Here is a 25,913-nt window from a genome sequence, read left to right as displayed (position 1 = left end):
AGGTGAGAATAACAATATTTTTTATTTTAATTCTATTTTTGACATGAATCAGCGCTGAACACAGCGATGCCGCATGCGCGGTGTCGCTGTGCTAATCGCTGGTGAAGCTGTCTGTTTGACAGCTCACCAGCGATCATGTAGCGATTAACCAGCGATCCTGACACGTTGATATCGCTGTCGGGATCGCTGGTAAGTCGCTTAGTGTGACGGGGCCTTAAGCCTTTGGGCACTATGGATTAATAGATGTCATTCTTATTCATTTCCCTTAGGATGTATTTAGCTTTCCCTTCTCACCCCAGCTTACCTTCGTGTCTCCTCCATATTTCCTCTCTGTATGTGCAATATTAGTGTTTACTGATTGATATATTTATATGTGATTCTGTTTCAATAAAAGTCTGTTTAGATGTTGCAATGCTTTGTGGGACTTTTCAACTCCATTTTTTTGTTTTTCAGATATAAATATATACACTCCCTGACAGAAGTTATGTCGCTTATCCATGTTATGTAAATAAAAGCTTATAACCTGATGTTAAATTCATCTATTGGTTTATAAATTATTGTTTTGAAAGCTGAAACCCCCCAAAATGTGGCTTAGGTTAAGCAAATAAATTGCCATGAATGCAGAAATATTGATCATTTAATGGACACAGAATGGTCAGATTTTGGCAAGACAAAAGTTTTGTTGGCCACAGAAAGTAATGTGATATTCAAACAAATAATTAACTTAAAATACAAATATATGTTGCATAACATTGGTGAATGAAGTTGTGGTGCTATTAGAGTCTTATTTAATATTTTGTGTGACTTCCATGAGCTTTAAGGACTGCATCCATGTGGTTCAACAATGATTCATACAATTTATTAATGAAGTCATCAGGCATAGCAAAGAATGCAGTCTTACATGCCTCCCAGACCCCTTTTCTGATTTGGAATATAAGAGGTAGCTAATACTTCGTGATATTGTAGGCTATTGATATTGCCTTCCACCTTGCAAATGTTTCGCACACCCCCATGCTGAATGTAACCCCAGACCATGATCTTACCACCACCAAATTTAACTGTTTTCTGGGTGTATTTTGGATCCATATGAGCTCCAGTAGGTCTCCTGCAGTATTTGCGGCGGCTTTGGTGTAATTCTACTGAAGGTTCATCTAAGAAATTCACCTTCTGCCACTTTTCCAGCGTCCATCTGTTTAGCAGGTTGTGGGACTTTGCAAATGCCACATGGTTTTTTATTTGCCTTTTGTTAGTGCTGGCTTCTGGACACTGATTTGACCATGGAAGCCATTTTGAGACAGAATCCTACAAACTGTTCTAGTTGACACAGGGACTTGAGGTGACCAGACCTGTTGGAGCTCTGCTGCAGTGGAAGAGGGGCTTGCTTTGGATTTTCTAGCCAACAAACGTTCCTCCTGAGCAGTTGTCTTGTGGGGTCTGCCGGACCTGGGCTTGTCAAACACATCTCCAGTCTTTTCGAGTCTTTTTTTAACTCTTTGTACTTGATGCTGAGACACATTAATGGTGCCCGCCACCTCTGCAGTGGATCTGGTATTCAGCCTCTTGATATTCCAGGCTTTGGTCACAGGGTGGATTTTTGGCATATTGTCAGAGCTCAAGTTGCAGCTCAAGTGAAGGTCTGGGGTGCTGGGTTTCCTTTTATACACACCCACTAATTAACCGATCATTTACTGAGCACAGGTGAGGATGTAAACTAGGATTGGGTGCATTATATAACCAGGCGACACAACTTTTGTCTTGCCAAAATCTGACCATTCTGTGTCCATTAAATGATCAATATTTCTGCATTGATTCCAATTTATTTTCTTAACCTAAACCACATTTCGGAGGGTTTCAGCTTTCAAAAGAATAATTTATACAACCAATAGATGAATTTAACGTCAGGTTATAAGCTTTTATTTACATAACATGGATAAGCGACATAACTTATGTCAGGGAGTGTATATTTATATATATATATATATATATATATATATATATATCCACACACACATACATGTATATACAGTATATTACATTGTCTCCTTCATTATGTATATTGCTGTCCCTTATACAGTGCTGTCTCTTGCTATGTACAGCACTGTCCCATGCATACTGGATTATATAGAGCCCTATTTTTTATTATATACCATCCTCTCTTGTTAGATATATAATGCAGTGATGGCTGATGGAGCACGGGAAAGCTTCTTTCTAATGGAGAAGATGATGGAGTGTTAGTCTGGTCACCGGCTCCTCCATCAGCAGTCATTTTATATTTAACAAGAGAGCGGATTATGTAATAAAAGAGAGTGCTTTGAATAACAAAAATAACAAGAATACACTATGTAAGAGACAGCACTGTACATAACAGCAGAGGAAGCTATATAATAAGGGACGGCACAATATATAACTAGAGAGGATGGTGTGTAATAAGGGATGGTGTTATACATGATAAAAGTGGAAACTATGTAACTAAGGATGGTGTTATACATAATAAGTGAGTACACTATATACTAAGGGACTGTGTTAGACATAATAAGTGAGTACACTGTATACTAAGGAACTGTGCTATACATAAAAAGTTACTACACTATATACTGAGGGATGGCACTATACATAATAAGCGAGTACACTATATACTAAGGGACTGCTATACAGTACATAATAAGTGAGTACACTCAATAATGAGGGGCTGTGCTATGCATAATAAGGGAGTACACTATATTCTAAAGGACTGTGTTAAACATAATAAGCGATAATAACATCTTCCTCCACCTCCCCCTGTTCCTAAATCCATTATAAATCCCTCTTCCTCCCTTCCCAATCCCCCAAACCCCTCATTGTCCTCTTCCCCCCGCATCCCATTATTGTCCTCTCCCTCACTCCCATCATTGCCTTCTCCCCCACCACCCCATCATTGCCCATTCCACCACCTCCATCATTGCCTTCTCCCCCACCACCCTCATTTTTGCCCATTCCACCACCTCCATCATTTCCTCCTCCCCTATCACCCCCATTATTGCCCTTTCCACCATCATTGACCTTTCCACTACCACCATCATTGCCTTTTCCCCCACCACCCCCATCATTGCCCATTCCACCATGTCCATCATTTCCTCCTCCCCCACATCCCCATCATTGCTCATTCCACCACCTCCATCATTTCCTCCTCCCCACCACCCCATTATTGCCCTTTTGACCAATATCATTGTCCTTTTCACCACCTCCATCATTGCCTTCTCCCCCACCACCATCATTGCTCATTCCACCACCTCCATCATTTCCTCCTCCCCCACCCCCCATTATTGCCCTTTCCACCACCCCCATCACTGCTTTCTCCCCCACCACCCCATCATTGCCTTCTCCCCATCAAAAAACTAATTTTCTAAAATGTATATATTTTATTAGTTATTATAAAACCATAGAACATCCGAAGAAAAATAACAAGCAACTAAATGCTGATCAATCTCCAACTATAATCAACGTGTTGGAAAAAAGAGTCTAGGATAGGGGGGATGGATAGCCTATATCCTTAATAAGCCCTATAATGCCCCCTACCTGACAGCGGAGGTTGACACCCTCTTGTGACGCAAATGGCGCCCCCGCTCCACAGTGGCTGTCCCTACTCACCCTGTTGAATACTGTTCTCAGGATGAATACCAACACAAACAATCAAAAAGACATGTTAAATAAATAAGCTACCTGGTTAAGGCTAGCTTCACACTAGCGTTTTGGGCTGCAGCCCTGCCCCCTCCGGTCATCTCCGCCTAGTATCGCACACGGCTGCATGCGATCTGCACACCCTATCTTTATAGGGTGCGCAGACCGTGCGCTGACCGTGTGCTAGTAGAATTTTGCGTGCGCTGCGCCCTTTTGACGGTGCTCCGAGCGCACCAAAATGCAACTTGGTGCGTTCGGCGCACACCGGCGCACCGTCAAAAGGGCGCAGCACATGCAAAATTCTACTAGCGCACGGTCAGCGCTCCCTATGCTAAAGATAGGGTGTGCAGATCGCTTGCAGCAGTGTGCGATACTAGGCGGAGATGACCGCAGGGGGCGGGGCTTAGCGGCAGCCGTGCGCTGCGGCTCAAAATGCTAGTGTGAAGCTAGCCTAATTAAATAGAAACAGTCCAAAAAATGTATATATCGTTCCAGTGAAAATCCATTATCACAGACCACCAAAACTTATGTGAAGAGGGGTACAACCAGTAACCAAAATTTTTTTTACTTTTGGGAAGAAACAGGAGGGAAATTCTCTAACTGGATTCCCTATTTAAACAGTCCCTGCCTACCAGCGGAGCTTTTTCACCCTGATTTGTACTGGTGCCCCCGCTCCGCGTCGGCTGTCCCTTAATGACCCTAATATCACCCTTTTGAATATGAAAATTACTCTATACTCACAGGGAGAAAAGACAGGGCCAATAGAGTATGTAGGGATTTAAAATGGACTGTTGACCAGTACCCTCCTAATCTTATCCGACAACTACATTAAATGAGGGCTATCGTGTATGAAAGCTCTAAAGGTAAAGACACAGATAAAAAAATCAATGGTGCCAAAATGGAGACTCCCTCATAGGAAAAAAGCATATAGTATTAAATCTCCTTTAATAAATACAGGGATTAGTATTCCTAGGAGTCTCTATGAAATTCCCACTCCAGATTGAAATCACATTAGCTCCCATATACATAGATAGATGTCAGCACAACTGATATTGCTATATACCCTCATATTGCACTATGCCCAAAACATAGATTGAAACTTAGCTTAATGCAGATTCAGTTTCGCCTCGCCTCGACATGTTTCCCTCCCACAAAAGGAGTTCCTCAGGAGGCACATGATAGTCTTTTTATGCTCACACAGAGCACCAAAAATATGGCGCCATATCCAATACCTGCAACCAGGCGCCATATCTGATGCTCTGAGTGAGCATCACTAACTATTGCATAACTAATTTACTTTTGGACTTGGTTTTTGATTAACCTTCTCCCCATCACCCCCATAATTGCCTTCTCCCCATCACCCCCATCATTGCCTTCTCCCCATCACCCCTTCATTGCCCTCTCCTCCACCTACACACAGACACATACAGCACCATTCACTTCTCTGCATGTTCCCCTGCAGTGTTACGCACGCATTCATGTATGCATGCACGCACGCACACACACTACCTCTCATCTCTACACACAAACACACATGTACGTACACACACACACTCAGCACCTCTCATCCCTCTGCACGCTCTCCCGCAGCCACAGCATCACCGTCGCTGGCAGCTTCATCTCACTGGCACAGGGGCAGCTGTGCTGAATGATGATGTCATCCAACCGCGCCACTGACTGCTGTGTGAGACAGGAAGCGCGTGCAGGAAGCAGGGCGAATCCACTGCCATTTTCTCTTGTAGGCAGCAGAGCTGCAGGGATGTCTCCCTGCCCACCACTCATGAGGGCAATCTGGCCAAGGGCTAAACAGGCAAGATTGCCCTCATTATTAGCCGCCGTGCAGGGGCCACCAGGAGAGTCTGGGCCTCGGTGCAGCCGCACCGGCCGCACATGTGGTATGTCTGCCCCTTGCACAGCTGTGGCGGTCTGACTCCGGCGGACCCCCTCACCCCTAGGGGCCACATAGCAGTCGTGTGGCCTGCCGCCATTGGGGGTACCCCACTGGGTCCAACCTCTGGCATCCCAGAAGATAATGGCATATCGTAATGATATGCCTTTATAATACTTGGTACTAAAACTCCTTTAATGCAAGCATGCAACAAGAATAGGAAAAGCCTGTTTATGGGAAAAATATTATGCCTGTGGGTTTATAAAAAAAATAAAAGTAAAAAAATTTTGGGACGTCTTTCATTGTGGTAGGATTTTGAGTATGTAAATCCAACCAAATGTCTGTGCTACAGTAAATATCTGTATATCTTAAGATATTTTCTCACTTTCTCTTTACAGGCGTGTGCCCCCTTTCAGCATTTTACATTCCAGCTTAGTACAAATCATTTTAATCAGTCTGGCAAAACTCCTACTGGGGCCTGTTACCTGACTACGGATCTGAAGAACAGCTACGAATTTGCTCCATGTCGAGAGCTGAAAGTAGAGCACACCTACACTCTGACGAGTTTTAGTATGGCTGATAGTCCTCCATAGCATGATCTACGTTACATGTTTTTTCAGCAATTCCTTGTCCTTGCTGTAGTATCCTTAGTAAAGTGTCATAAGTCATAACCTCATAACATTAATTAAACGCTTAAAAGAGTAAAGTTTAGTAACTTTAAAAATATTTTTGCTCTACATTTGTGCTAATTTTGAAGTGTTTATTATATTTGGTACATGTAAGTCATATAAACAATATATAATAAATGCAGGCTTTTTGTCTCAAAAATATAGCTTTGTCGCGTTGTCTGCAAATGGAGAGGAGGCTGCACTCCTGCAGATTTCCTAATTCAATTGTTTTGGAGTTCCTCCCATACAAGTGAATAGAGAGAGCCAAGCATGCGCAGCCTCCTCTCCATTACAGATGTGAGCAACACGTCTCCATTTTCAAGATAAATGCAGACTCTATTGGAGGTATCTGCACTTATCCCTTTATCTTGTGGAGATGGGAATATGTCTTTTTCTCCATATGCATAGTATCAGAACTCCTAACGTACACAATACAAAATACAGATCTGTATTGTATTTTTTTCTACAATGTTTTTTTTTTTCATTTTTTAATCTGTATTAAATGAAAAATAGAAATCTTGCAATTTTCACACTGGCCACTTGATCTATTTTAGACTCTTAACTTCACGTTGTTTCAGGAAACAACACATGTACGTTAACCATAATAAAAAAGACTGTGACCCCAACATTTTCTGCTGAAGCATCTGATGATAAGCTTGTGCCGAGATTATTTCGAATGGAGGGAAGCAGGGGGAAGTGTGACATCACCTATGGTGATAGGGGGATTCTGTATAGAAGGGTTACCTGTCAGTGCAGTCCTGCCTCTGCTGATACATAAACTGCAGTAAACTCCTAAAACAGCCCCAGAGGCCAATGGGAAAGTTGCAAGATTACTCATTTTACTTTTCATTCTTAAAGTTTGTGATATGAAAAAACTATTCCAAAGTGTATAAAAAAATGTAACCCCCCCCTCCTGAATTAAACAATAGGTTTCTGACAATAGTTGCCCTTTAAAAGTAAAGATTGTTTGATACAAAATCTGTACAAGTTAAGTAAAATATTTCCAAAGTTTCTTTATATAGATTTTACCATGGCATGTTGTAAAATGTTGTTTAGATGTAGTTTCTGGAATAGATTTTCCTTTGTAGGTTCACTTCCCACAATTTTTTTGAGTTTTTGATGCTGAGTATTTTCTCTGCACCAAAAACGCAGCGTCTTACACTTCCAGCAGAGTGGATGGGATTTCTAAAAATCTCATGTCCATTGTTCTTTCATTTTACACAGTGTAAACTGACCCGCGTTGTTTGAAATCCGCAACATGTCAATTTCTCTTGCAGGTGCGCCGAGTTTTTCTTCCCCATAGAATTCCATTAGATGTGGAGAATCCACAGGTTAAAAATGCTACAGAAAAGCACAAGAAACATCTGGAAACTCCACATGACTGTATAATAAAAAAATTTTCAAAGCCAGTTTACCTAATATGTGTAAAAAATAAAAAAAAACTCACCAAATAGTCATCATGGGAACATAGCCTTAGAATCAGACAACTTTAGGCTATGTTCCCACGTTGAGCTTTTGATGTTGTACCTCTTAAGTAAATTAGGTTACTTGCGGTTTTTTATTGTGTTTTTGTGTGTTTTTATCACGTTTTTGACGCTGCAGTTTTTATCTCTTGTTGGTATCGCACGTTTTAAATAAAGCTGGCATTATTTTGATAATTCCTGGTATTTGGCTTTGACAAAACTTTGTTGATATTGTTATGGTCAAGTTACTCACGGTTTTGGTGGTTTTCCGCAGTGGACACACGCTAAAGCATAAGCATTTTTCACCTGTGGATTTTCTGCACCTAATACAAGTCTACGGGAAAAATCTGCAAATAAAACTCAGCGTACCCGCAAGAGAAACTGACATGTGGGTTTGAAACTTGCAGGTCAGTTTACACTGAGTAAAAAAGAAGCACCGTGGGCAGGAGATTCTATACATCCCATCCACTTTGCTGGAGCTGTAAGATGAAGCATCTTTGATGCAGCGAGAATAAACAGCGTCAAAAATTCATTATGGGCACACGGCCTTATATGTCATAGCTGGATGTTCTGACTGATGTAAGAGAGCGCCACCTGCAGATAATTGATGGGAACTACATAACTGTCACCATTTACAATGTATGGAAAGTTGCAGCATGTCCTCATACATACATTGTCCTTTCATCCCACAGTGAATGATACACGCGACTGTGAGCTCGGGTTTAGCGCAGAAATAAGCAAGGTGAGTTATCGTGAAGATTTATTATTTCACAGCTCCAACTAATTAGGCAGATCTGTGAAAAACAAGCAATAAATTCAAATGCAGTATATATCTGCTAATATTCTATGCCTGGTGCGGTGCATGGGGTCAGAGCATGACACATGGATGCCCAAATACTAGTGTCTTTTTCGTTCCTTTGTCATACATCACTGTCTCCCCCCAACAGTTTATCGGTTATGCTAAAGTCTTCCTTTCGTCACTATCAATTCCACGGCACCATTGTATTAACTCCTTCATGATCAAACAATTTTACTTTTTTTTTCTTCCCTCTAGTTTTGCATCCCTGTCTTCAAAGAGCCATAATTGTTATATTTTTCCATCTACGTAGCCATCTGAGGTTTTTCTGTGTGGAAATGAGCTATTTTTTAATGACACTGCTCAACTTATTATATAATGTATTAAAAATGGGAAAAAATATATTTTGGAGGTGAACCAGAAAAAATCCTCTTAATTTTGCAGGTCTGCCCAATTATGGCAATACTAAACATTTTTTTTTTATAGTTTACATCATTAAAATGAAAAGCAAAGTATTTTTAATGCCATATTCTGAGGCCCAAATATTTGCAGTTTATTCTAGTGTTTTATATATTTTGCAATCTCTTTTGAAGCCCCGTCTACTGTGACAGGCCATTGGCCCACCCCCTATGTCGATCTACTTAGATGCTGAGTGTGTATTTACCGCAGCATTTAAGAAATTAAAGTGGTTTCCCGGTTTCAAAAAACCCCTGTCCCCGACTGTAGTTTGTTTTAAAAGAAAACAGATAAGCTGTAGATAAGCCCCCAATGTAACCTGAAAGATAAGAAAAACGAGTTATATTATACTCACCTGGGGGGCGGTCCGATCCGATAGGTGTCGCCGTTCGGTCCGGCGCCTCCCATCTTCTAGCAATGACATCCTCCTTCTTTCTTCTGCCGCGGCTCCAGCGCAAGCGTATTGTATCTGCCCTGTTGAGGGCAGAGTAAAGTACTGCAGTGCGCAGGCACCGGAGTACTTTATTCTGCCATCAACAGGGCAGATAAAGTACACCTGCGCAGGAGCCACGGCTGAAGTAAGGTTACAGGTTACATTCGGGGCTTATCTACAGCATTACAGAATGCTGTAGATAAGCCCCTAATGGTGGTGGCCGCATCTCATAGGCCAAAAATGTGGTGACAGATTCCCTATAAAGTGAAATGGTATTCACTCCTCTTCATGCCCATAGGGGCATGGGGAAGCATGAATATTCATTTCTCTTTAGCAGCGGGGATAGGCTCCTGTCTACAACTGCTGCTCTGCTGGCACCGAGAGGGCCCCCCCTTGACTCAGGGACTTCATAGCAGCTGGGTGTGCCGCTATTAGTGACACACCACTGGCTGGGGGCCCCTGGAGCAGTGGGGCCCCTAGGTAGCTGCTGGCCAATATGCCAGTAGGTGTCAGTGTCTGGGCCCACCGGAGAATCCTCCGGTTCTCCGGTGGGCCAGTTCGACCCTGGCAGCAGTAGAGACTCAGTGAGAAGGCAGGGTCACACTTGGTGTGTAATGCGAGAAACTCGCATCAACACCCGGCACTGCCGTCCGGCACTCGGGACCAGAATGTGCGGCTGCATGTATTTCTATGCATCCGCACACTCCGGTCCTGAGTGCCGGCGACAGTGCCGGGTATTGATAGGAGAGACTCGCGCAAGTTTCTCGCATTACACACGCAAGTCTGACCCCGGCCAGAGAGTGAGTATAGCAAAGTTTTGGATTGTTTTTCAACAATGTGAAATCAAGGAATAGGGGTTTTCCAAAAGTGTAAAAATCCCTTTTAGCTGCAGCGATAGGAGTTATCTCAGATCACTGTAGCTACAGGCCTTTGTCAGCTGCTTAACACAGCAGCCATCCGTATTGCATGGCGAAACTCCTTCCCTTCTCACTCTATCATGTAGTATTACTTTATGGACTCGGTGCGGGTATATGGAATGGGCTTAGGAGCTGAGAAATTCGGCATTAGGCTGTGTTCACACACAGCGCTTTTTTAGCGGTTTTTACCCCAGTTTTCACTATAAAACCACTATAAAACCGCTAAAAATAAGCTTCACAGTCATTTCTATGCATTTTGCACTTTTTGTGCACATTGATGCGTTTTTTACCGCGAAAAAACCGCATCGCGGTAAAAAACCGCAGCATGCACATTAATTTTGTGGATTTTTCCGCGGTTTTGGCTTCTTCCATGCGTTTTGTAACCGCTGCGGAAAAAAACGCATAAAAAACGCATCAAAACCGAAATTTTCTGCAACGTGTGCACTTAGCCTTACACTGTTCTCATTGACGTCACTGCTCTGACGTTGAAGCACGTGAAGATTACATTAGCCAGAAGTAATTGTCTCTGAAAGCCTGGTTTAAACAGAGGGAATGATTGTGATTTGGACCTATTCACCATCGTAATCCTGGTTACTCTTCTGCAGGATGGGACTCTGTTAGCTGGAGCTCCGGCTGGCTTCTTTTTTGATGGTAAGTGTTTTCTTTTGCCTGCTTCTCCTCTCACCTTATACACACATTATACACAAGCCTACTTTCTAGTTTATAGGGGAATTGACTATTCTTATTGCTTAACCCTAGAACTCATAACCATAGAAATCTACACTTTCACATACCTGGGGCCTTTTAGGCCTGTGTGCAAATAACATGGAATAACATGGAAAATTGCAAAGTAAGGATACATTCCCACTAGCGCTGGGGTCTGCCAGGAGGGGATCCATAATGGATCTGACCTCCTGGTGACCCCAGCTAAGGCTGGCGGAATCCCGGCATTCTGGCAGCCTTAACTGGAGTTATCAGGAGGTCAGATCCAATACGGATCCCCTCCTGACGGATCCCAGCGCCAGTGGGAACGCAGCCTAAGATGTGAATATTTCAAAACATTATAATTATGTGCAAAAAACAACAAAAAAGTAAGTACATGGGCTTAAATCGCCCAATATATGCATTCTATATAATTCTTTACAATATCGATTTTTTTTTGTCTAAACGTTTTTTATATAAAAGTTGCCATAAGCATGGTGCAGGAATATTTCTTGTCAAACTTTCCTTTTCAACTTTACTGATGACCCCAACAATTTTCATATGTTATCTGTTTGGAACAATGTTCCTTGCAGACATTTTGTCCACAAGTAGTACAGATACGCTCAGATTTCCTTTCCTTCTTTGCTGGACAAATATTACAACGCTTTCTTTTTTTTCTCTTGGCTCTGGATGCTCCTGAAAATGTATACCACATAGGATCATAGCTTCCGTAGCTTGCCTTGACAAGCATTTCGTGTTGCTTCGCTCCATCATGGTAGGCATTAAAAGTTCATAGCAAAGTTCCGTCAGGAATAGACGTCTCTTGTCCTTCCTGTTGGCATGGAATTCTAGATGAGTTTCACTATAAACAATAAAGTTATTGAGGGCTGACACCAGGGCTGTGGAGTCGGAGCCGGTGCTCATTTTGGTGGAGTCGGAGCTGGAGTCGGTATAAAATGGACCGGCTCCGACTCCTAAAATATATAATAAATTGGGTACAGCAGTTCAATGCAGAATGCGCTGAATATTTTTTCATAGGAATTTGGGAAAGTTATGAAATGTCCTATAAATGACTGTTCTATTCCTGATCTAAGGCTACATTCACACACAGCATTTTTGCTGCGTTTTTTGTGGATACGTTTTTCAGCTGCAAAAGCAGATCAGATTTTTAAAAAACCGCATCACCTGAAAGGTTTTTGAGCTCATAGATAATGTTTTCAATATCAAAAGCAGATTAGAAATCTGCTCTATCTATCCATTTATCCATATCTGTCTATCCATATCTTATCTGTACCAAAAAGAGTGAAAGCCGGATAGCACACAGACTTAAGGTACTGTCACACTTAGCGATGCACCAGCGATCCTGACCAGCGATATGACGCGGTCAGGTTCGCTGGTGCATCGCTAAGTGGTCGCTAGTGAGCTGCCACACAGGCAGATCTCACCAGCGACATAGCAGCGGTCGGGGGTCGTTACTTACCTGTCAGACGCGGCGATACTGACGTCCTCCCGCCCGCGTCCACGCATCACTCGTCGGCGCCACAGGAAGCTGACGACGAGAAACGGTCCAGGACGTTCTCGCGCGATCAGCGATAATCAGCGGGGGAGCTGGTCGGAGGTAAGTATCACACATAGCAATATCGCTAGCAATATCGCTATAACGTCACAAAAACCAGTGACGTTATAGCGATATTGCTAGCGATATCGCTTAGTGTGACCGGCCCTTTACACTTCCTGCCAGGCAAAGGAGGAGGAAAGAGCGTCTCAAACATCATTAACAAGATATTTTGTAAGTGACAAAGTTACTGTAACAATGACAGCAGATATGTCTAAAAGACAGCTCATCCAGCTTGTTGTGAAGGACGGTGTACCATTATTATTATTTGCACGACCAGCTTTTACAGCTCTTAGGCCTCATACCCATTGGCGATTAAAAAAAGGTCCGATTTCTAGACTGGAAAAAAGGGTGGAGTGTTATGCCAGTGTCATGTGATTTCTATGCAATTTTTTATTTTTCCATCTGTTTTCCATCCGTTTTTCATCGTTTTTTTTTTCCCAGCCACTCTTTTTCTACAATCATTCACAGGACCATTTACAGTGTTCTATACCAGAGAATGGTGACGTATGGCCTCGTACTCACTGGCGATAAAATCGGACGATTGCAATCCGATTTTTAATCGGATTGCACTCTGACCCATGTTAGTGAATGGGTGACATCTCACTTGCGATTTTTTTCTCAGCCAAAATCGGTCTGAGAAAAAAATTTGCAGCGATTTTAGCCAATAGAAGTCAGTGGGTGCGATTAAAAAAACGGACCAAAAACGGACCATCCGTTTTCCATCTGTTTTTAATGGATACATCACCATTCTGTGCTATAGAACGCTGTAAATGGTCCTGTGAATGACTGTAGAAAAAGAGTGGCTGGGAAAAAAAACGGATGGAAAACGGATGGAAAAATAAAAAATCGCATGACACTGGCATAACACTCCACCCTTTTTTCCAGTCTAGAAATCGGACCTTTTTTTAATCGCCAATGGGTATGAGGCCTATCCTTTAAAACGGATGGAAAACGGATGGTCCATTTTTGGTCCGTTTTTTTAATCGCACCCATTGACTTCTATTGGCTAAAATTTCTCAGACCGATTTTGGCTGAGAAAAAAATCACAACTGAGATGTCACCCATTCACTAACATGGGTCAGAGTGCAATCCGATTAAAAATCGGATTGCAATCGTCCGATTTTATCGTCAGTGAGTATGAGGCCTTAATGGAGAAATGGCCCGCAAACTTGGTGTTTCTCTGGAAAGAGAAAGTATTAGAAAATTAGTGATTGAAGAAGCCCTTAACCAAAAGGAAGATCTTAAAAGACCCTCAAAAGACGCTTCATGTTTCTTAAAATGGATGCCTGCACACGTCACAGAGTGAACTATTTTGCCATCAATGTTTGATATGTTTGTGACAACAAAAATTGTTACCAACACGCTGGCAGTAAAAGATACTAAAGCTCATCACAGCAGCCAGTTTCTCCAGAGCTTAGTGGAAAAAGTCCTGCAACATTACGAACTCAAAAAAGAACAGGTTCTTGCTATTGTAACGGACAATGCTTCAAACATAAATACAATTAAACTGATGAATGAGTGTAATGAACAACAGCTAGAAGAAAATTTAGGATTCAATATGTTTGAGATGGAAGGCCACAGTGCTGTTCATGTAACGGAGTAACAAATAGATATTACAACAGAAGAACAGCAAAATTCTACTGTAGAAATAGATGATCTTGTTGAAGCTGCTTCAAAACACTTTCCTATTCATCACATGCGCTGTGTTGTGCACACGCTGCAGCTGGCAAAAAGAGATAGTCTGCAAGAGGGACATGCTGGAAATTTGATTGGAAAAGTGAGGAAATTGGTTATTGCCGCCAGAACCCCTAAAATTGATTCCATCTTGAAGAGACGTGCTGGAAAAGGGCAATTGTTGATCAAGCCACTCGGTGGGGCAGCACTTATTTAATGATTGAGCGATTGCTTGAACTAAAACCGTTTCTTATAGATATGGCGAACCCTCGGGTAACCCTAAATTAAGGTCAATGGACACAGGTGGCTGAATTAAAGGATTTGCTTAACCACCCATTTACTGTGACTAAAAAATTACAAGCTAAGGATTTAACTCCTGGCATTTTCATGAGGAAGTGGAAGAACTTGCTATTTTGCTGTTTAATCGCAGATGGCATTTCTGCTTCAGTGAAACGGAGAGAGACACAGCTATTGGAAAATAAATTTTTTCTGGTAGCTGTTTATGTGGACCCAAGTCAACATATACTGCTTAATAATCAACAGCTTTCTAAAGGAAAAGAAGCTCTGACTGAGGTAGCAGTTAGGAAGAGTGGTCTACAGGAGGACTGCCAGGCGCAAGAGGACTTGAGTCCTGACAGTGCTACTGCTGCCATATCTTCAGTCTCATAAAATGAGGAGTTTGACTTTGACAAGTATTTGGATGACATGGAGCAGGCAAAGCGTTGCCGCAAGGAAAAAGATTTCACTCTGTCTCCTATAGCAAGCAGATTGACCATATTTCAGCAAAAAGTTTCACTTGCTCTCAAAGAAATAGAAAAATTCAACCATTCATCAAAACTGACTGTGCATGAGGCAATTCCTTTATACCCGGAAATTGTTAGAGATGTTGCCCATGATGTTATTTAATATGTTTTTGTTTGAAAACTGTTTTTTGCCACTTATAGTTTATTACATAGTGTTATATATACACTCACTGGCCACTTTATTAGGTACACCATGCTAGTAAGGGGTTGGACCCCCTTTTGCCTTCAGAACTGCCTCATTTCTTCGTGGCAGAGATTCAACAAGGTGCTGGAAGCATTCCTCAGAGATTTTGGACCATATTGACATGATGGCATCACACAGTTGGCGCAGATTTGTCGGCTGCACATCCCTGATGCGAATCTCCCGTTCCACCACATCCCAAAGATGCTCTATTGGATTGAGATCTGGTGACTGAGGAGGCCATTTGAGTACAGTAAACTCATTGTCATGTTCAAGAAACCAATCTGAGATGATTCGAGCTTTATGACATGGCGCATTATCCTGCTGAAAGTAGCCATCAGATGTTGGGTACATTGTGGTCATAAAGGGATGGACATGGTCAGCAACAATACTCAGGTAGGCTGTGGCGTTGCAACGATGCTCAATTGGTACCAAGGGGCCCAAAGAGTGCCCAGAAAAAATTCCCCACACCATGACACCACCACCACCAGCCTGAACCGTTGATACAAGGCAGGATGGATCCATGCTTTCATGTTGTTTACGCCAAATTCTGACCCTACCATCCGAATGTCGCAGCAGAAATCGAGACTCATCAGACCAGGCAACGTTTTTCCAATCTTCTACTGTCCAATTTCGATGAGCTTGTGCAAATTGTAGCCTCAGTTTCCTGTTCTTAGCTGAGAGGAGTGGTACCCAGTGTGGTCTTCTGCTGCTGTAGCCCATCTGCCTCAAAGTTCGACGCACTGTGCGTTCAGAGATGCTCTTCTGCCTACCTTGGTTGTAACGGGTGGCAATTTGAGTCACTGTTGCCTTTCTATCAGCTCGAACCAGTCTGCCCATTCTCCTCTGACCTCTGGCATCAACATGGCATTTCCGGCCACAGAACTGCCGCTCACTGGATTTTTTTTCTTTTTCGGACCATTCTCTGTAAACCCTAGAGATGGTTGTGCGTGAAAATCCCAGTAGATCAGCAGTTTCTGAAATTCTCAGACCAGCCCTTCTGGCACCAACAATCATGCCACGTTCAAAGGCACTCAAATCACCTTTCTTCCCCATACTGATGCTCGGTTTGAACTGCAGGAGATTGTCTTGACCATGTCTACATGCCTAAATGCACTGAGTTGCCGCCATGTGATTGGCTGATTAGAAATTAAGTCTTAACACACAGTTGGACAGGTGTACCTAATAAAGTGGCCAGTGAGTGTATATATATAATAATATATAATCAAGATATTTAGATAGAACATAATATTTATTGGAATACAACTTTAGAACTCAAAAAACTGTAATAAATTGTAAATATGTAATACACTATGTAATATCGATCACACATATATATATATACATATACAGTGGGGCAAAAAAGTATTTCGTCAGTCAGCAATAGTGCAAGTTCCACCACTTAAAAAGGTGAGAGGCGTCTGTAATTTACATCATAGGTAGACCTCAACTATGGGAGACAAACTGAGAAAAAAAAATCCAGAAAATCACATTGTCTGTTTTTTTTTCATTTTATTTGCATATTATGGTGGAAAATAAGTATTTGGTCAGAAACAAAATTTCATCTCAATACTTTGTGATATATCCTTTGTTGGCAATGACAGAGGTCAAACGTTTTCTGTAAGTCTTCACAAGGTTGCCACACACTGTTGTTGGTATGTTGGCCCATTCCTCCATGCAGATCTCCTCTAGAGCAGTGATGTTTTTGGCTTTTCGCTTGGCAACACGGACTTTCAACTCCCTCCAAAGGTTTTCTATAGGGTTGAGATCTGGAGACTGGCTAGGCCACTCCAGGACCTTGAAATGCTTCTTACGAAGCCACTCCTTCGTTGCCCTGGAGGTGTGCTTTGGATCATTGTCATGTTGAAAGACCCAGCCACGTTTCATCTTCAATGCCCTTGCTGATGGAAGGAGGTTTGCACTCAAAATCTCACGATACATGGCCCCATTCATTCTTTCATGTACCCGGATCAGTCGTCCTGGTCCCTTTGCAGAGAAACAGCCCCAAAGCATGATGTTTCCACCACCATGCTTTACAGTAGGTATGTGTTTGATGGATGCAACTCAGTATTCTTTTTCCTCCAAACACGACAAGTTGTGTTTCTACCAAACAGTTCCAGTTTGGTTTCATCAGACCATAGGACATTCTCCCAAAACTCCTCTGGATCATCCAAATGCTCTCTAGCAAACTTCAGACGGGCCTGGACATGTACAGGCTTAAGCAGTGGGACACGACTGGCACTGCAGGATCTGAGTCCATGGTGGCGTAGTGTGTTACTTATGGTAGGCCTTGTTACATTGGTCCCAGCTCTCTGCAGTTCATTCACTAGGTCCCCCCGCGTGGTTCTGGGATTTTTGCTCACCGTTCTTGTGATCATTCTGACCCCACGGGGTGGGATTTTGCGTGGAGCACCAGATCGAAGGAGATTATCAGTGGTCTTGTATGTCTTCCATTTTCTAATTATTGCTCCCACAGTTGATTTCTTCACTCCAAGCTGGTTGGCTATTGCAGATTCAGTCTTCCCAGCCTGGTGCAGGGCTACAATTTTGTTTCTGGTGTCCTTTGACAGCTCTTTGGTCTTCACCATAGTGGAGTTTGGAGTCAGACTGTTTGAGGGTGTGCACAGGTGTCTTTTTATACTGATAACAAGTTTAAACAGGTGCCATTACTACAGGTAATGAGTGGAGGAAAGAGGAGACTCTTAAAGAAGAAGTTACAGGTCTGTGAGAGCCAGAAATCTTGATTGCTTGTTTCTGACCAAATACTTATTTTCCACCATAATATGCAAATAAGATGAAAAAAAACCAGACAATGTGATTTTCTGGATTTTTTTTTCTCAGTTTGTCTCCCATAGTTGAGGTCTACCTATGATGTAAATTACAGACGCCTCTCATCTTTTTAAGTGGTGGAACTTGCACTATTGCTGACTGACTAAATACTTTTTTGCCCCACTGTATACACTATATATATGTGTGATCGATATTACATAGTTTATTACATATTTACAATTTATTACAGTTTTTTGAGTTCTAAAGTTGTATTCCAATAAATATTATGTTCTATCAAAATATCTTGATTATTGTATCATAAAAGTGATTTAATGTCTGATGTTCACATTGTACTACAATAAATTTTTCACTTAAATATAAGCAATATATGTGGGAGTCGGAGTCCTGGAGTCGGAGTCGGCGTAAGGGAAATTGAGGAGTCGGAGTCGCAGGTTTGGCTTACCGACTCCACAGCCCTGGCTGACACATCAAGCATATTAGAAAAAATGACTACAGGCCAACATTTTGTCTGCCTATTGCACGAATACTGTCCAATCATTTCGTCCATCTTCAACCTCCTTTAGGTTTATTATAATGCAAGATGATTTCTGGTTTCTGTTTTGTCATTGGTGTCAATACTTCCATCATGATGCATGATACTCAGTTATATCATGGATTTTTCTTTCTTCGCTTTGTAAGACACCATTGTCGCTTGATTGCAGAAACCAAAGACACTCTCATAAAGTGTTCGCTGTAGATTGTGCTTCATGATTGGAAGAATTTCTCGGCGGTTTTGCTTCATAGTACCAACAAGTGTAAGTTGTTTCTGAAGCAAAATTTGCCCAGTTCAAGAATGGTAAAGTAGTTGACTATTGTTATATTTTTTCCAGAATTAAAATTGGTACAGCAGGTGTTTTTACTATGTCGGAACATAGGTCTTTCTGGACTGGAGCATCAACTTCTTTGCCATAGTAAATCAGACCATTCATCCCATAATAGCTTGCTGAATTACACATCCAGAAAATTTTCATTCCATACTTGGCTGGTTTACTGGGCATATACTCAATGAATCATAAAGACTGAGAGAGTCATAAAGACTAAGTCATAAAGACAAAGTCTTCCCCAGCAACAGTAAAGACAAAAAGACTGAGGATCACATGTAAACCTAGTACAGGCCTAAAAGGCCCCAGGTATGCGAATATAGGGTATTCCCAAAAAAGAGTTGTTTCACCGAAATGCCTGTAACATAAAAATATATGAACAACTGGAAATTACTAACAACTATATACCTGAGGAATACCCAGAGTTTCAGAATTATAACTAAAGTAAACATGCAGAAAATAGAAAACAATTAACCTAGCAGGCCTGCGAGGCCAGGCCCGGATTGGCAATATGCGAATCGGGCAGATTCCCGGTGGGCCGGTGGCTCTGAACTAGGAAATGGGCCGCCGGCCCTTTAAAACCTTTGACTAGGCCCTGTGTGCGTGCTCCCTCTCATTGCATGCGCTGACAAGGGCTGCATCTGCCGGCATCAGTGCGTGAGCGTGCCCCACGTCCATGACTGTGTGCGCCGCTGCTGCCCTCCTCGGTGCAGGCGAGCAGGAGAGCTTGCGCCGCACACTGGACCTTGTCAGAAGTTTGAAAAGGCCACAACCGCAGCACGCACAGGACTCCTGCCTCTCTGTCTGACGCTGCAAAGTACCAGCGTCAGAGAACAGTGGAGAGAGCCAGCAGCACGCAAGATTAAAGGTAATACCTGCCTGTGAGTGCTGTGCTTCCAGGGAGAGCTAGGGAAGCAGCTCAAGTCAGCACGGTGATATCGTCTTCTGCTCTGATCTGCATCGGGGAAGGTGACTGGACAGAGCTGCTGTGAGCACTAGAACCTGAGGAGCTGCATATGGACTTTAGCCTCTTCTGCACCACAGAAGAGAGAGTATGTGTGTGTAAGTAATACATGTGTGTGGTATCTGTAGTGTGTGTGTGTATTTGTGTGTGTGTGTGTAATGTGTGTGTGCAGTATCTGTAGTATGTAAGTGTGTAATGCTTGTGTGTGCGGTATCTGCAGTGTGTGTGCGGTATCTGTAGTGTGTGTGTGCGGTATCTGTAGTATGTAAGTGTGTAATGCTTGTGTGTGCGGTATCTGTAGTGTGTGTGCAGTATCTGTAGTGTGTGTGCAGTATCTGTAGTGTGTGAGTGTGTAATGTGTGTGTGGTATCTGTAATGTGTGTGCGGTATCTGTAATGTGTGTGCGGTATCTGTAATGTGTGTGCGGTATCTGTAGTGTGTGAGTGTGTAATGTGTGTGTGGTATCTGTAATGTGTGTGCGGTATCTGTAATGTGTGTGCGGTATCTGTAATGTGTGTGCGGTATCTGTAATGTGTGTGCGGTATCTGTAGTGTGTGTGTGTAATGTGTGTGCGGTATCTGTAGTGTGTGTGCGGTATCTGTAGTGTGTGTGCGGTATCTGTAGTGTGTGTGCGGTATCTGTAGTGTGTGTGCGGTATCTGTAATGTGTGTGAGTGTGTAATGTGTGTGCGGTATCTGTAGTGTGTGAGTGTGTAATGTGTGTGCGGTATCTGTAGTGTGTGTGCGGTATCTGTAGTGTGTGAGTGTGTAATGTGTGTGCAGTATCTGTAGTATGTAAGTGTGTAATGCTTGTGTGTGCGGTATATGTAATGTGTGTGCGGTATATGTAATGTGTGTGCGGTATCTGTAGTGTGTGTGCAGTACCTGTAGTATGTGAGTGTGTAATGTGTGTGCGGTATCTGTAGTGTGTGAGTGTGTAATGTGTGTGCGGTATCTGTAGTGTGTGTGTAATGTGTGTGCAGTATCTGTAGTATGTAAGTGTGTAATGCTTGTGTGTGCGGTATATGTAATGTGTGTGCGGTATCTGTAGTGTGTGTGCAGTATCTGTAGTGTGTGAGTCTGTAATGTGTGTGCGGTATCTGTAGTGTGTGAGTGTGTAATGTGTGTGTGGTATCTGTAGTGTGTGTGCGGCATCTGCAGTGTCTGTGTGATATCTGTAGTGCGTGAGTGTGTAATGTGTGTGCGGTATCTGTAGTGTGTGTGCGGTATCTGTAGTGTGTGTGCGGTATCTGTAGTGTGTGAGTGTGTAATGTGTGTGCGGTATCTGTAATGTGTGTGCGGTATCTGTAGTGTGTGAGCGTGTAATGTGTGTGCAGTATCTGTAGTGTGTGTGCGGTATCTGTAGTGTGTAATGTGTGTGCGGTATCTGTAGTGTGTGTGCGGTATCTGTAGTTTGTGTGCGGTATCTGTAGTTTGTGTGCGGTATCTGTAGTGTGTGTGTGTAGTGTGTGTGCGGTATCTGTAGTGTGTGTGTGTGTGTAATGTGTGTGCGGTATCTGTAGTGTGTGTGCGGTATCTGTAGTGTGTGTGCGGTATCTGTAGTGTGTGTGCGGTATCTGTAGTGTGTGTGCGGTATCTGTAGTGTGTGTGCGGTATCTGTAATGTGTGTGAGTGTGTAATGTGTGTGCGGTATCTGTAGTGTGTGAGTGTGTAATGTGTGTGCGGTATCTGTAGTGTGTGTGCGGTATCTGTAGTGTGTGAGTGTGTAATGTGTGTGCAGTATCTGTAGTATGTAAGTGTGTAATGCTTGTGTGTGCGGTATATGTAATGTGTGTGCGGTATCTGTAGTGTGTGTGCAGTACCTGTAGTATGTGAGTGTGTAATGTGTGTGCGGTATCTGTAGTGTGTGAGTGTGTAATGTGTGTGCGGTATCTGTAGTGTGTGAGTCTGTAATGTGTGTGCGGTATCTGTAGTGTGTGAGTGTGTAATGTGTGTGCGGTATCTGTAGTGTGTGTGTAATGTGTGTGCAGTATCTGTAGTATGTAAGTGTGTAATGCTTGTGTGTGCGGTATATGTAATGTGTGTGCGGTATCTGTAGTGTGTGTGCAGTATCTGTAGTGTGTGAGTCTGTAATGTGTGTGCGGTATCTGTAGTGTGTGAGTGTGTAATGTGTGTGTGGTATCTGTAGTGTGTGTGCGGCATCTGCAGTGTCTGTGTGATATCTGTAGTGCGTGAGTGTGTAATGTGTGTGCGGTATCTGTAGTGTGTGTGCGGTATCTGTAGTGTGTGTGCGGTATCTGTAGTGTCTGTGTGGTATCTGTAGTGTGTGAGTGTGTAATGTGTGTGCGGTATCTGTAATGTGTGTGCGGTATCTGTAGTGTGTGAGCGTGTAATGTGTGTGCAGTATCTGTAGTGTGTGTGCGGTATCTGTAGTGTGTAATGTGTGTGCGGTATCTGTAGTTTGTGTGCGGTATCTGTAGTTTGTGTGCGGTATCTGTAGTTTGTGTGCGGTATCTGTAGTGTGTGTGTGTAGTGTGTGTGCAGTATCTGTAGTGTGTGTGTGTGTGTAATGTGTGTGCAGTATCTGTAGTGTGTGTGCGGTATCTGTAGTGTGTGTGTGTAATGTGTGTGCAGTATCTGTAGTATGTAAGTGTGTAATGCTTGTGTGTGCGGTATATGTAATGTGTGTGCGGTATCTGTAGTGTGTGTGCAGTATCTGTAGTGTGTGAGTGTGTAATGTGTGTGCGGTATCTGTAGTGTGTGAGTGTGTAATGTGTGTGTGGTATCTGTAGTGTGTGAGTCTGTAATGTGTGTGCGGTATCTGTAATGTGTGCGGTATCTGTAGTGTGTGAGTGTGTAATGTGTGTGCGGTATCTGTAGTGTGTGAGTGGGTAATGTGTGTGTGGTATCTGTAGTGTGTGTGCGGTATCTGTAGTGTGTGAGTGTGTAATGTGTGTGTGGTATCTGTAGTGTGTGTGCGGTATCTGCAGTGTCTGTGTGACATCTGTAGTGCGTGAGTGTGTAATGTGTGTGCGGTATCTGTAATGTGTGTGCGGTATAAAGTATGTCTGCGGTATCTGCAGTGTGTGCACGGTATCTGTAGTGTGTGAGCGTGTAATGTGTGTGCAGTATCTGTAGTGTGTGTGCGGTATCTGTAGTGTGTGAGCGTGTAATGTGTGTGCGGTATCTGTAGTGTCTGTGTGGTATCTGTAGTGTGTGAGTGTGTAATGTGTGTGCGGTATCTGTAATGTGTGTGCGGTATCTGTAGTGTGTGAGCGTGTAATGTGTGTGCAGTATCTGTAGTGTGTGTGCGGTATCTGTAGTGTGTGAGTGTGTAGTGTGTGTGCGGTATCTGTAGTGTGTGTGCGGTATCTGTAGTTTGTGTGCGGTATCTGTAGTTTGTGTGCGGTATCTGTAGTGTGTGTGCGGTATCTGTAGTGTGTGTGTGTGCGGTATCTGTAGTGTGTGTGTGTGTGTAGTGTGTGTGCGGTATCTGTAGTGTGTGTGTGTGTAATGTGTGTGCAGTATCTGTAGTGTGTGTGCGGTATCTGTAGTGTGTGTATAATGTGTGTGCAGTATCTGTAGTATGTAAGTGTGTAATGCTTGTGTGTGCGGTATATGTAATGTGTGTGCAGTATCTGTAGTGTGTGAGTGTGTAATGTGTGTGCGGTATCTGTAGTGTGTGAGTGTGTAATGTGTGTGTGGTATCTGTAGTGTGTGAGTCTGTAATGTGTGTGCGGTATCTGTAATGTGTGTGCGGTATCTGTAGTGTGTGAGTGTGCAATGTGTGTGCGGTATCTGTAGTTTGTGTGCGGTATCTGTAGTTTGTGTGCGGTATCTGTAGTGTGTGTGTGTAGTGTGTGTGCGGTATCTGTAGTGTGTGTGTGTGTGTAATGTGTGTGCAGTATCTGTAGTGTGTGTGCGGTATCTGTAGTGTGTGTGTAATGTGTGTGCAGTATCTGTAGTATGTAAGTGTGTAATGCTTGTGTGTGCGGTATATGTAATGTGTGTGCGGTATCTGTAGTGTGTGTGCAGTATCTGTAGTGTGTGAGTGTGTAATGTGTGTGCGGTATCTGTAGTGTGTGAGTGTGTAATGTGTGTGTGGTATCTGTAGTGTGTGAGTCTGTAATGTGTGTGCGGTATCTGTAATGTGTGCGGTATCTGTAGTGTGTGAGTGTGTAATGTGTGTGCGGTATCTGTAGTGTGTGAGTGTGTAATGTGTGTGTGGTATCTGTAGTGTGTGTGCGGTATCTGTAGTGTGTGAGTGTGTAATGTGTGTGTGGTATCTGTAGTGTGTGTGCGGTATCTGCAGTGTCTGTGTGATATCTGTAGTGCGTGAGTGTGTAATGTGTGTGCGGTATCTGTAATGTGTGTGCGGTATAAAGTATGTCTGCGGTATCTGCAGTGTGTGCACGGTATCTGTAGTGTGTGTGTGTGTAATGTGTGTGCGGTATCTGTAGTGTGTGAGCGTGTAATGTGTGTGCAGTATCTGTAGTGTGTGTGCGGTATCTGTAGTGTGTGAGCGTGTAATGTGTGTGCGGTATCTGTAGTGTCTGTGTGGTATCTGTAGTGTGTGAGTGTGTAATGTGTGTGCGGTATCTGTAGTGTGTGAGCGTGTAATGTGTGTGCAGTATCTGTAGTGTGTGTGCGGTATCTGTAGTGTGTGAGTGTGTAGTGTGTATGCGGTATCTGTAGTGTGTGTGCGGTATCTGTAGTTTGTGTGCGGTATCTGTAGTGTGTGTGCGGTATCTGTAGTGTGTGTGTGTAGTGTGTGTGCGGTATCTGTAGTGTGTGTGTGAGTGTAGTGTGTGTGCGGTATCTGTAGTGTGTGTGTGTGTAATGTGTGTGCAGTATCTGTAGTGTGTGTGCGGTATCTGTAGTGTGTGTATAATGTGTGTGCAGTATCTGTAGTATGTAAGTGTGTAATGCTTGTGTGTGCGGTATATGTAATGTGTGTGCAGTATCTGTAGTGTGTGAGTGTGTAATGTGTGTGCGGTATCTGTAGTGTGTGAGTGTGTAATGTGTGTGTGGTATCTGTAGTGTGTGAGTCTGTAATGTGTGTGCGGTATCTGTAATGTGTGTGCGGTATCTGTAGTGTGTGAGTGTGTAATGTGTGTGCGGTATCTGTAGTGTATGAGTGTGTAATGTGTGTGTGGTATCTGTAGTGTGTGTGCGGTATCTGCAGTGTCTGTGTGATATCTGTAGTGCGTGAGTGTGTAATGTGTGTGCGGTATCTGTAGTGTGTGTGCGGTATCTGTAATGTGTGTGCGGTATCTGTAATGTGTGTGCGGTATCTGTAGTGTGTGAGTGTGTAATGTGTGTGCGGTATCTGTAGTGTGTGCGGTATCTGTAGTGCGTGAGTGTGTAATGTGTGTGTGTGTAATGTGTGTGCAGTATCTGTAATGTGTGTGCGGTATCTGTAGTGCGTGAGTGTGTAATGTGTGTGCGGTATCTGTAATGTGTGTGCGGTATCTGTAATGTGTGTGCGGTATCTGTAATGTGTGTGCGGTATCTGTAGTGTGTGTGTAATGTGTGTGCGGTATCTGTAGTGTGTGCGGTATCTGTAGTGTGTGCGTGTGTAATGTGTGTGTGGTATCTGTAGTGTGTTGAGTGTGCAACGTGTGTGCGGTATCTGTAGTGTGTGTGCGGTATCTGTAGTGTGTGAGTGTGTAATGTGTGTGCGGTATCTGTAGTGTGTGTGCGGTATCTGTAGTGTGTGAGTGTGTAATGTGTGTACGGTATCTGTAGTGTGTGAGCGTGTAATGTGTGTGCAGTATCTGTAGTGTGTGTGCGGTATCTGTAGTGTGTGAGCGTGTAATGTGTGTGCGGTATCTGTAGTGTCTGTGTGGTATCTGTAGTGTGTGAGTGTGTAATGTGTGTGCGGTATCTGTAATGTGTGTGCGGTATCTGTAGTGTGTGAGCGTGTAATGTGTGTGCAGTATCTGTAGTGTGTGTGCGGTATCTGTAGTGTGTGAGTGTGTAGTGTGTGTGCGGTATCTGTAGTGTGTGTGCGGTATCTGTAGTGTGTGTGCGGTATCTGTAGTTTGTGTGCGGTATCTGTAGTGTGTGTGCGGTATCTGTAG

The 25,913-nt window shown here is 43.1% G+C and overlaps 1 protein-coding gene across 1 annotated transcript in view; it reads left to right on the top strand.

The window, feature by feature from the left end:
• ITGA2B (integrin subunit alpha 2b) overlaps positions 1-25,913 on the top strand; it is a 212,119-nt gene that overhangs the window by 24,020 nt on the left and 162,186 nt on the right. The window contains exons 5-7 of the mRNA XM_073572841.1: positions 5,944-6,115; positions 8,369-8,418; positions 10,884-10,929. Coding sequence (XP_073428942.1) covers positions 5,944-6,115; positions 8,369-8,418; positions 10,884-10,929 — 268 coding nt within the window. The remainder of the gene's footprint in view (positions 1-5,943; positions 6,116-8,368; positions 8,419-10,883; positions 10,930-25,913) is intronic.

The sequence above is a fragment of the Dendrobates tinctorius genome, unplaced genomic scaffold (assembly GCF_039654945.1).
Source record: "Dendrobates tinctorius isolate UK_male_01 unplaced genomic scaffold, ASM3965494v1 ptg000032l, whole genome shotgun sequence".
NCBI lineage: Eukaryota > Metazoa > Chordata > Amphibia > Anura > Dendrobatidae > Dendrobates > Dendrobates tinctorius.
This window is presented reverse-complemented; position numbering and strand designations above follow the sequence as displayed.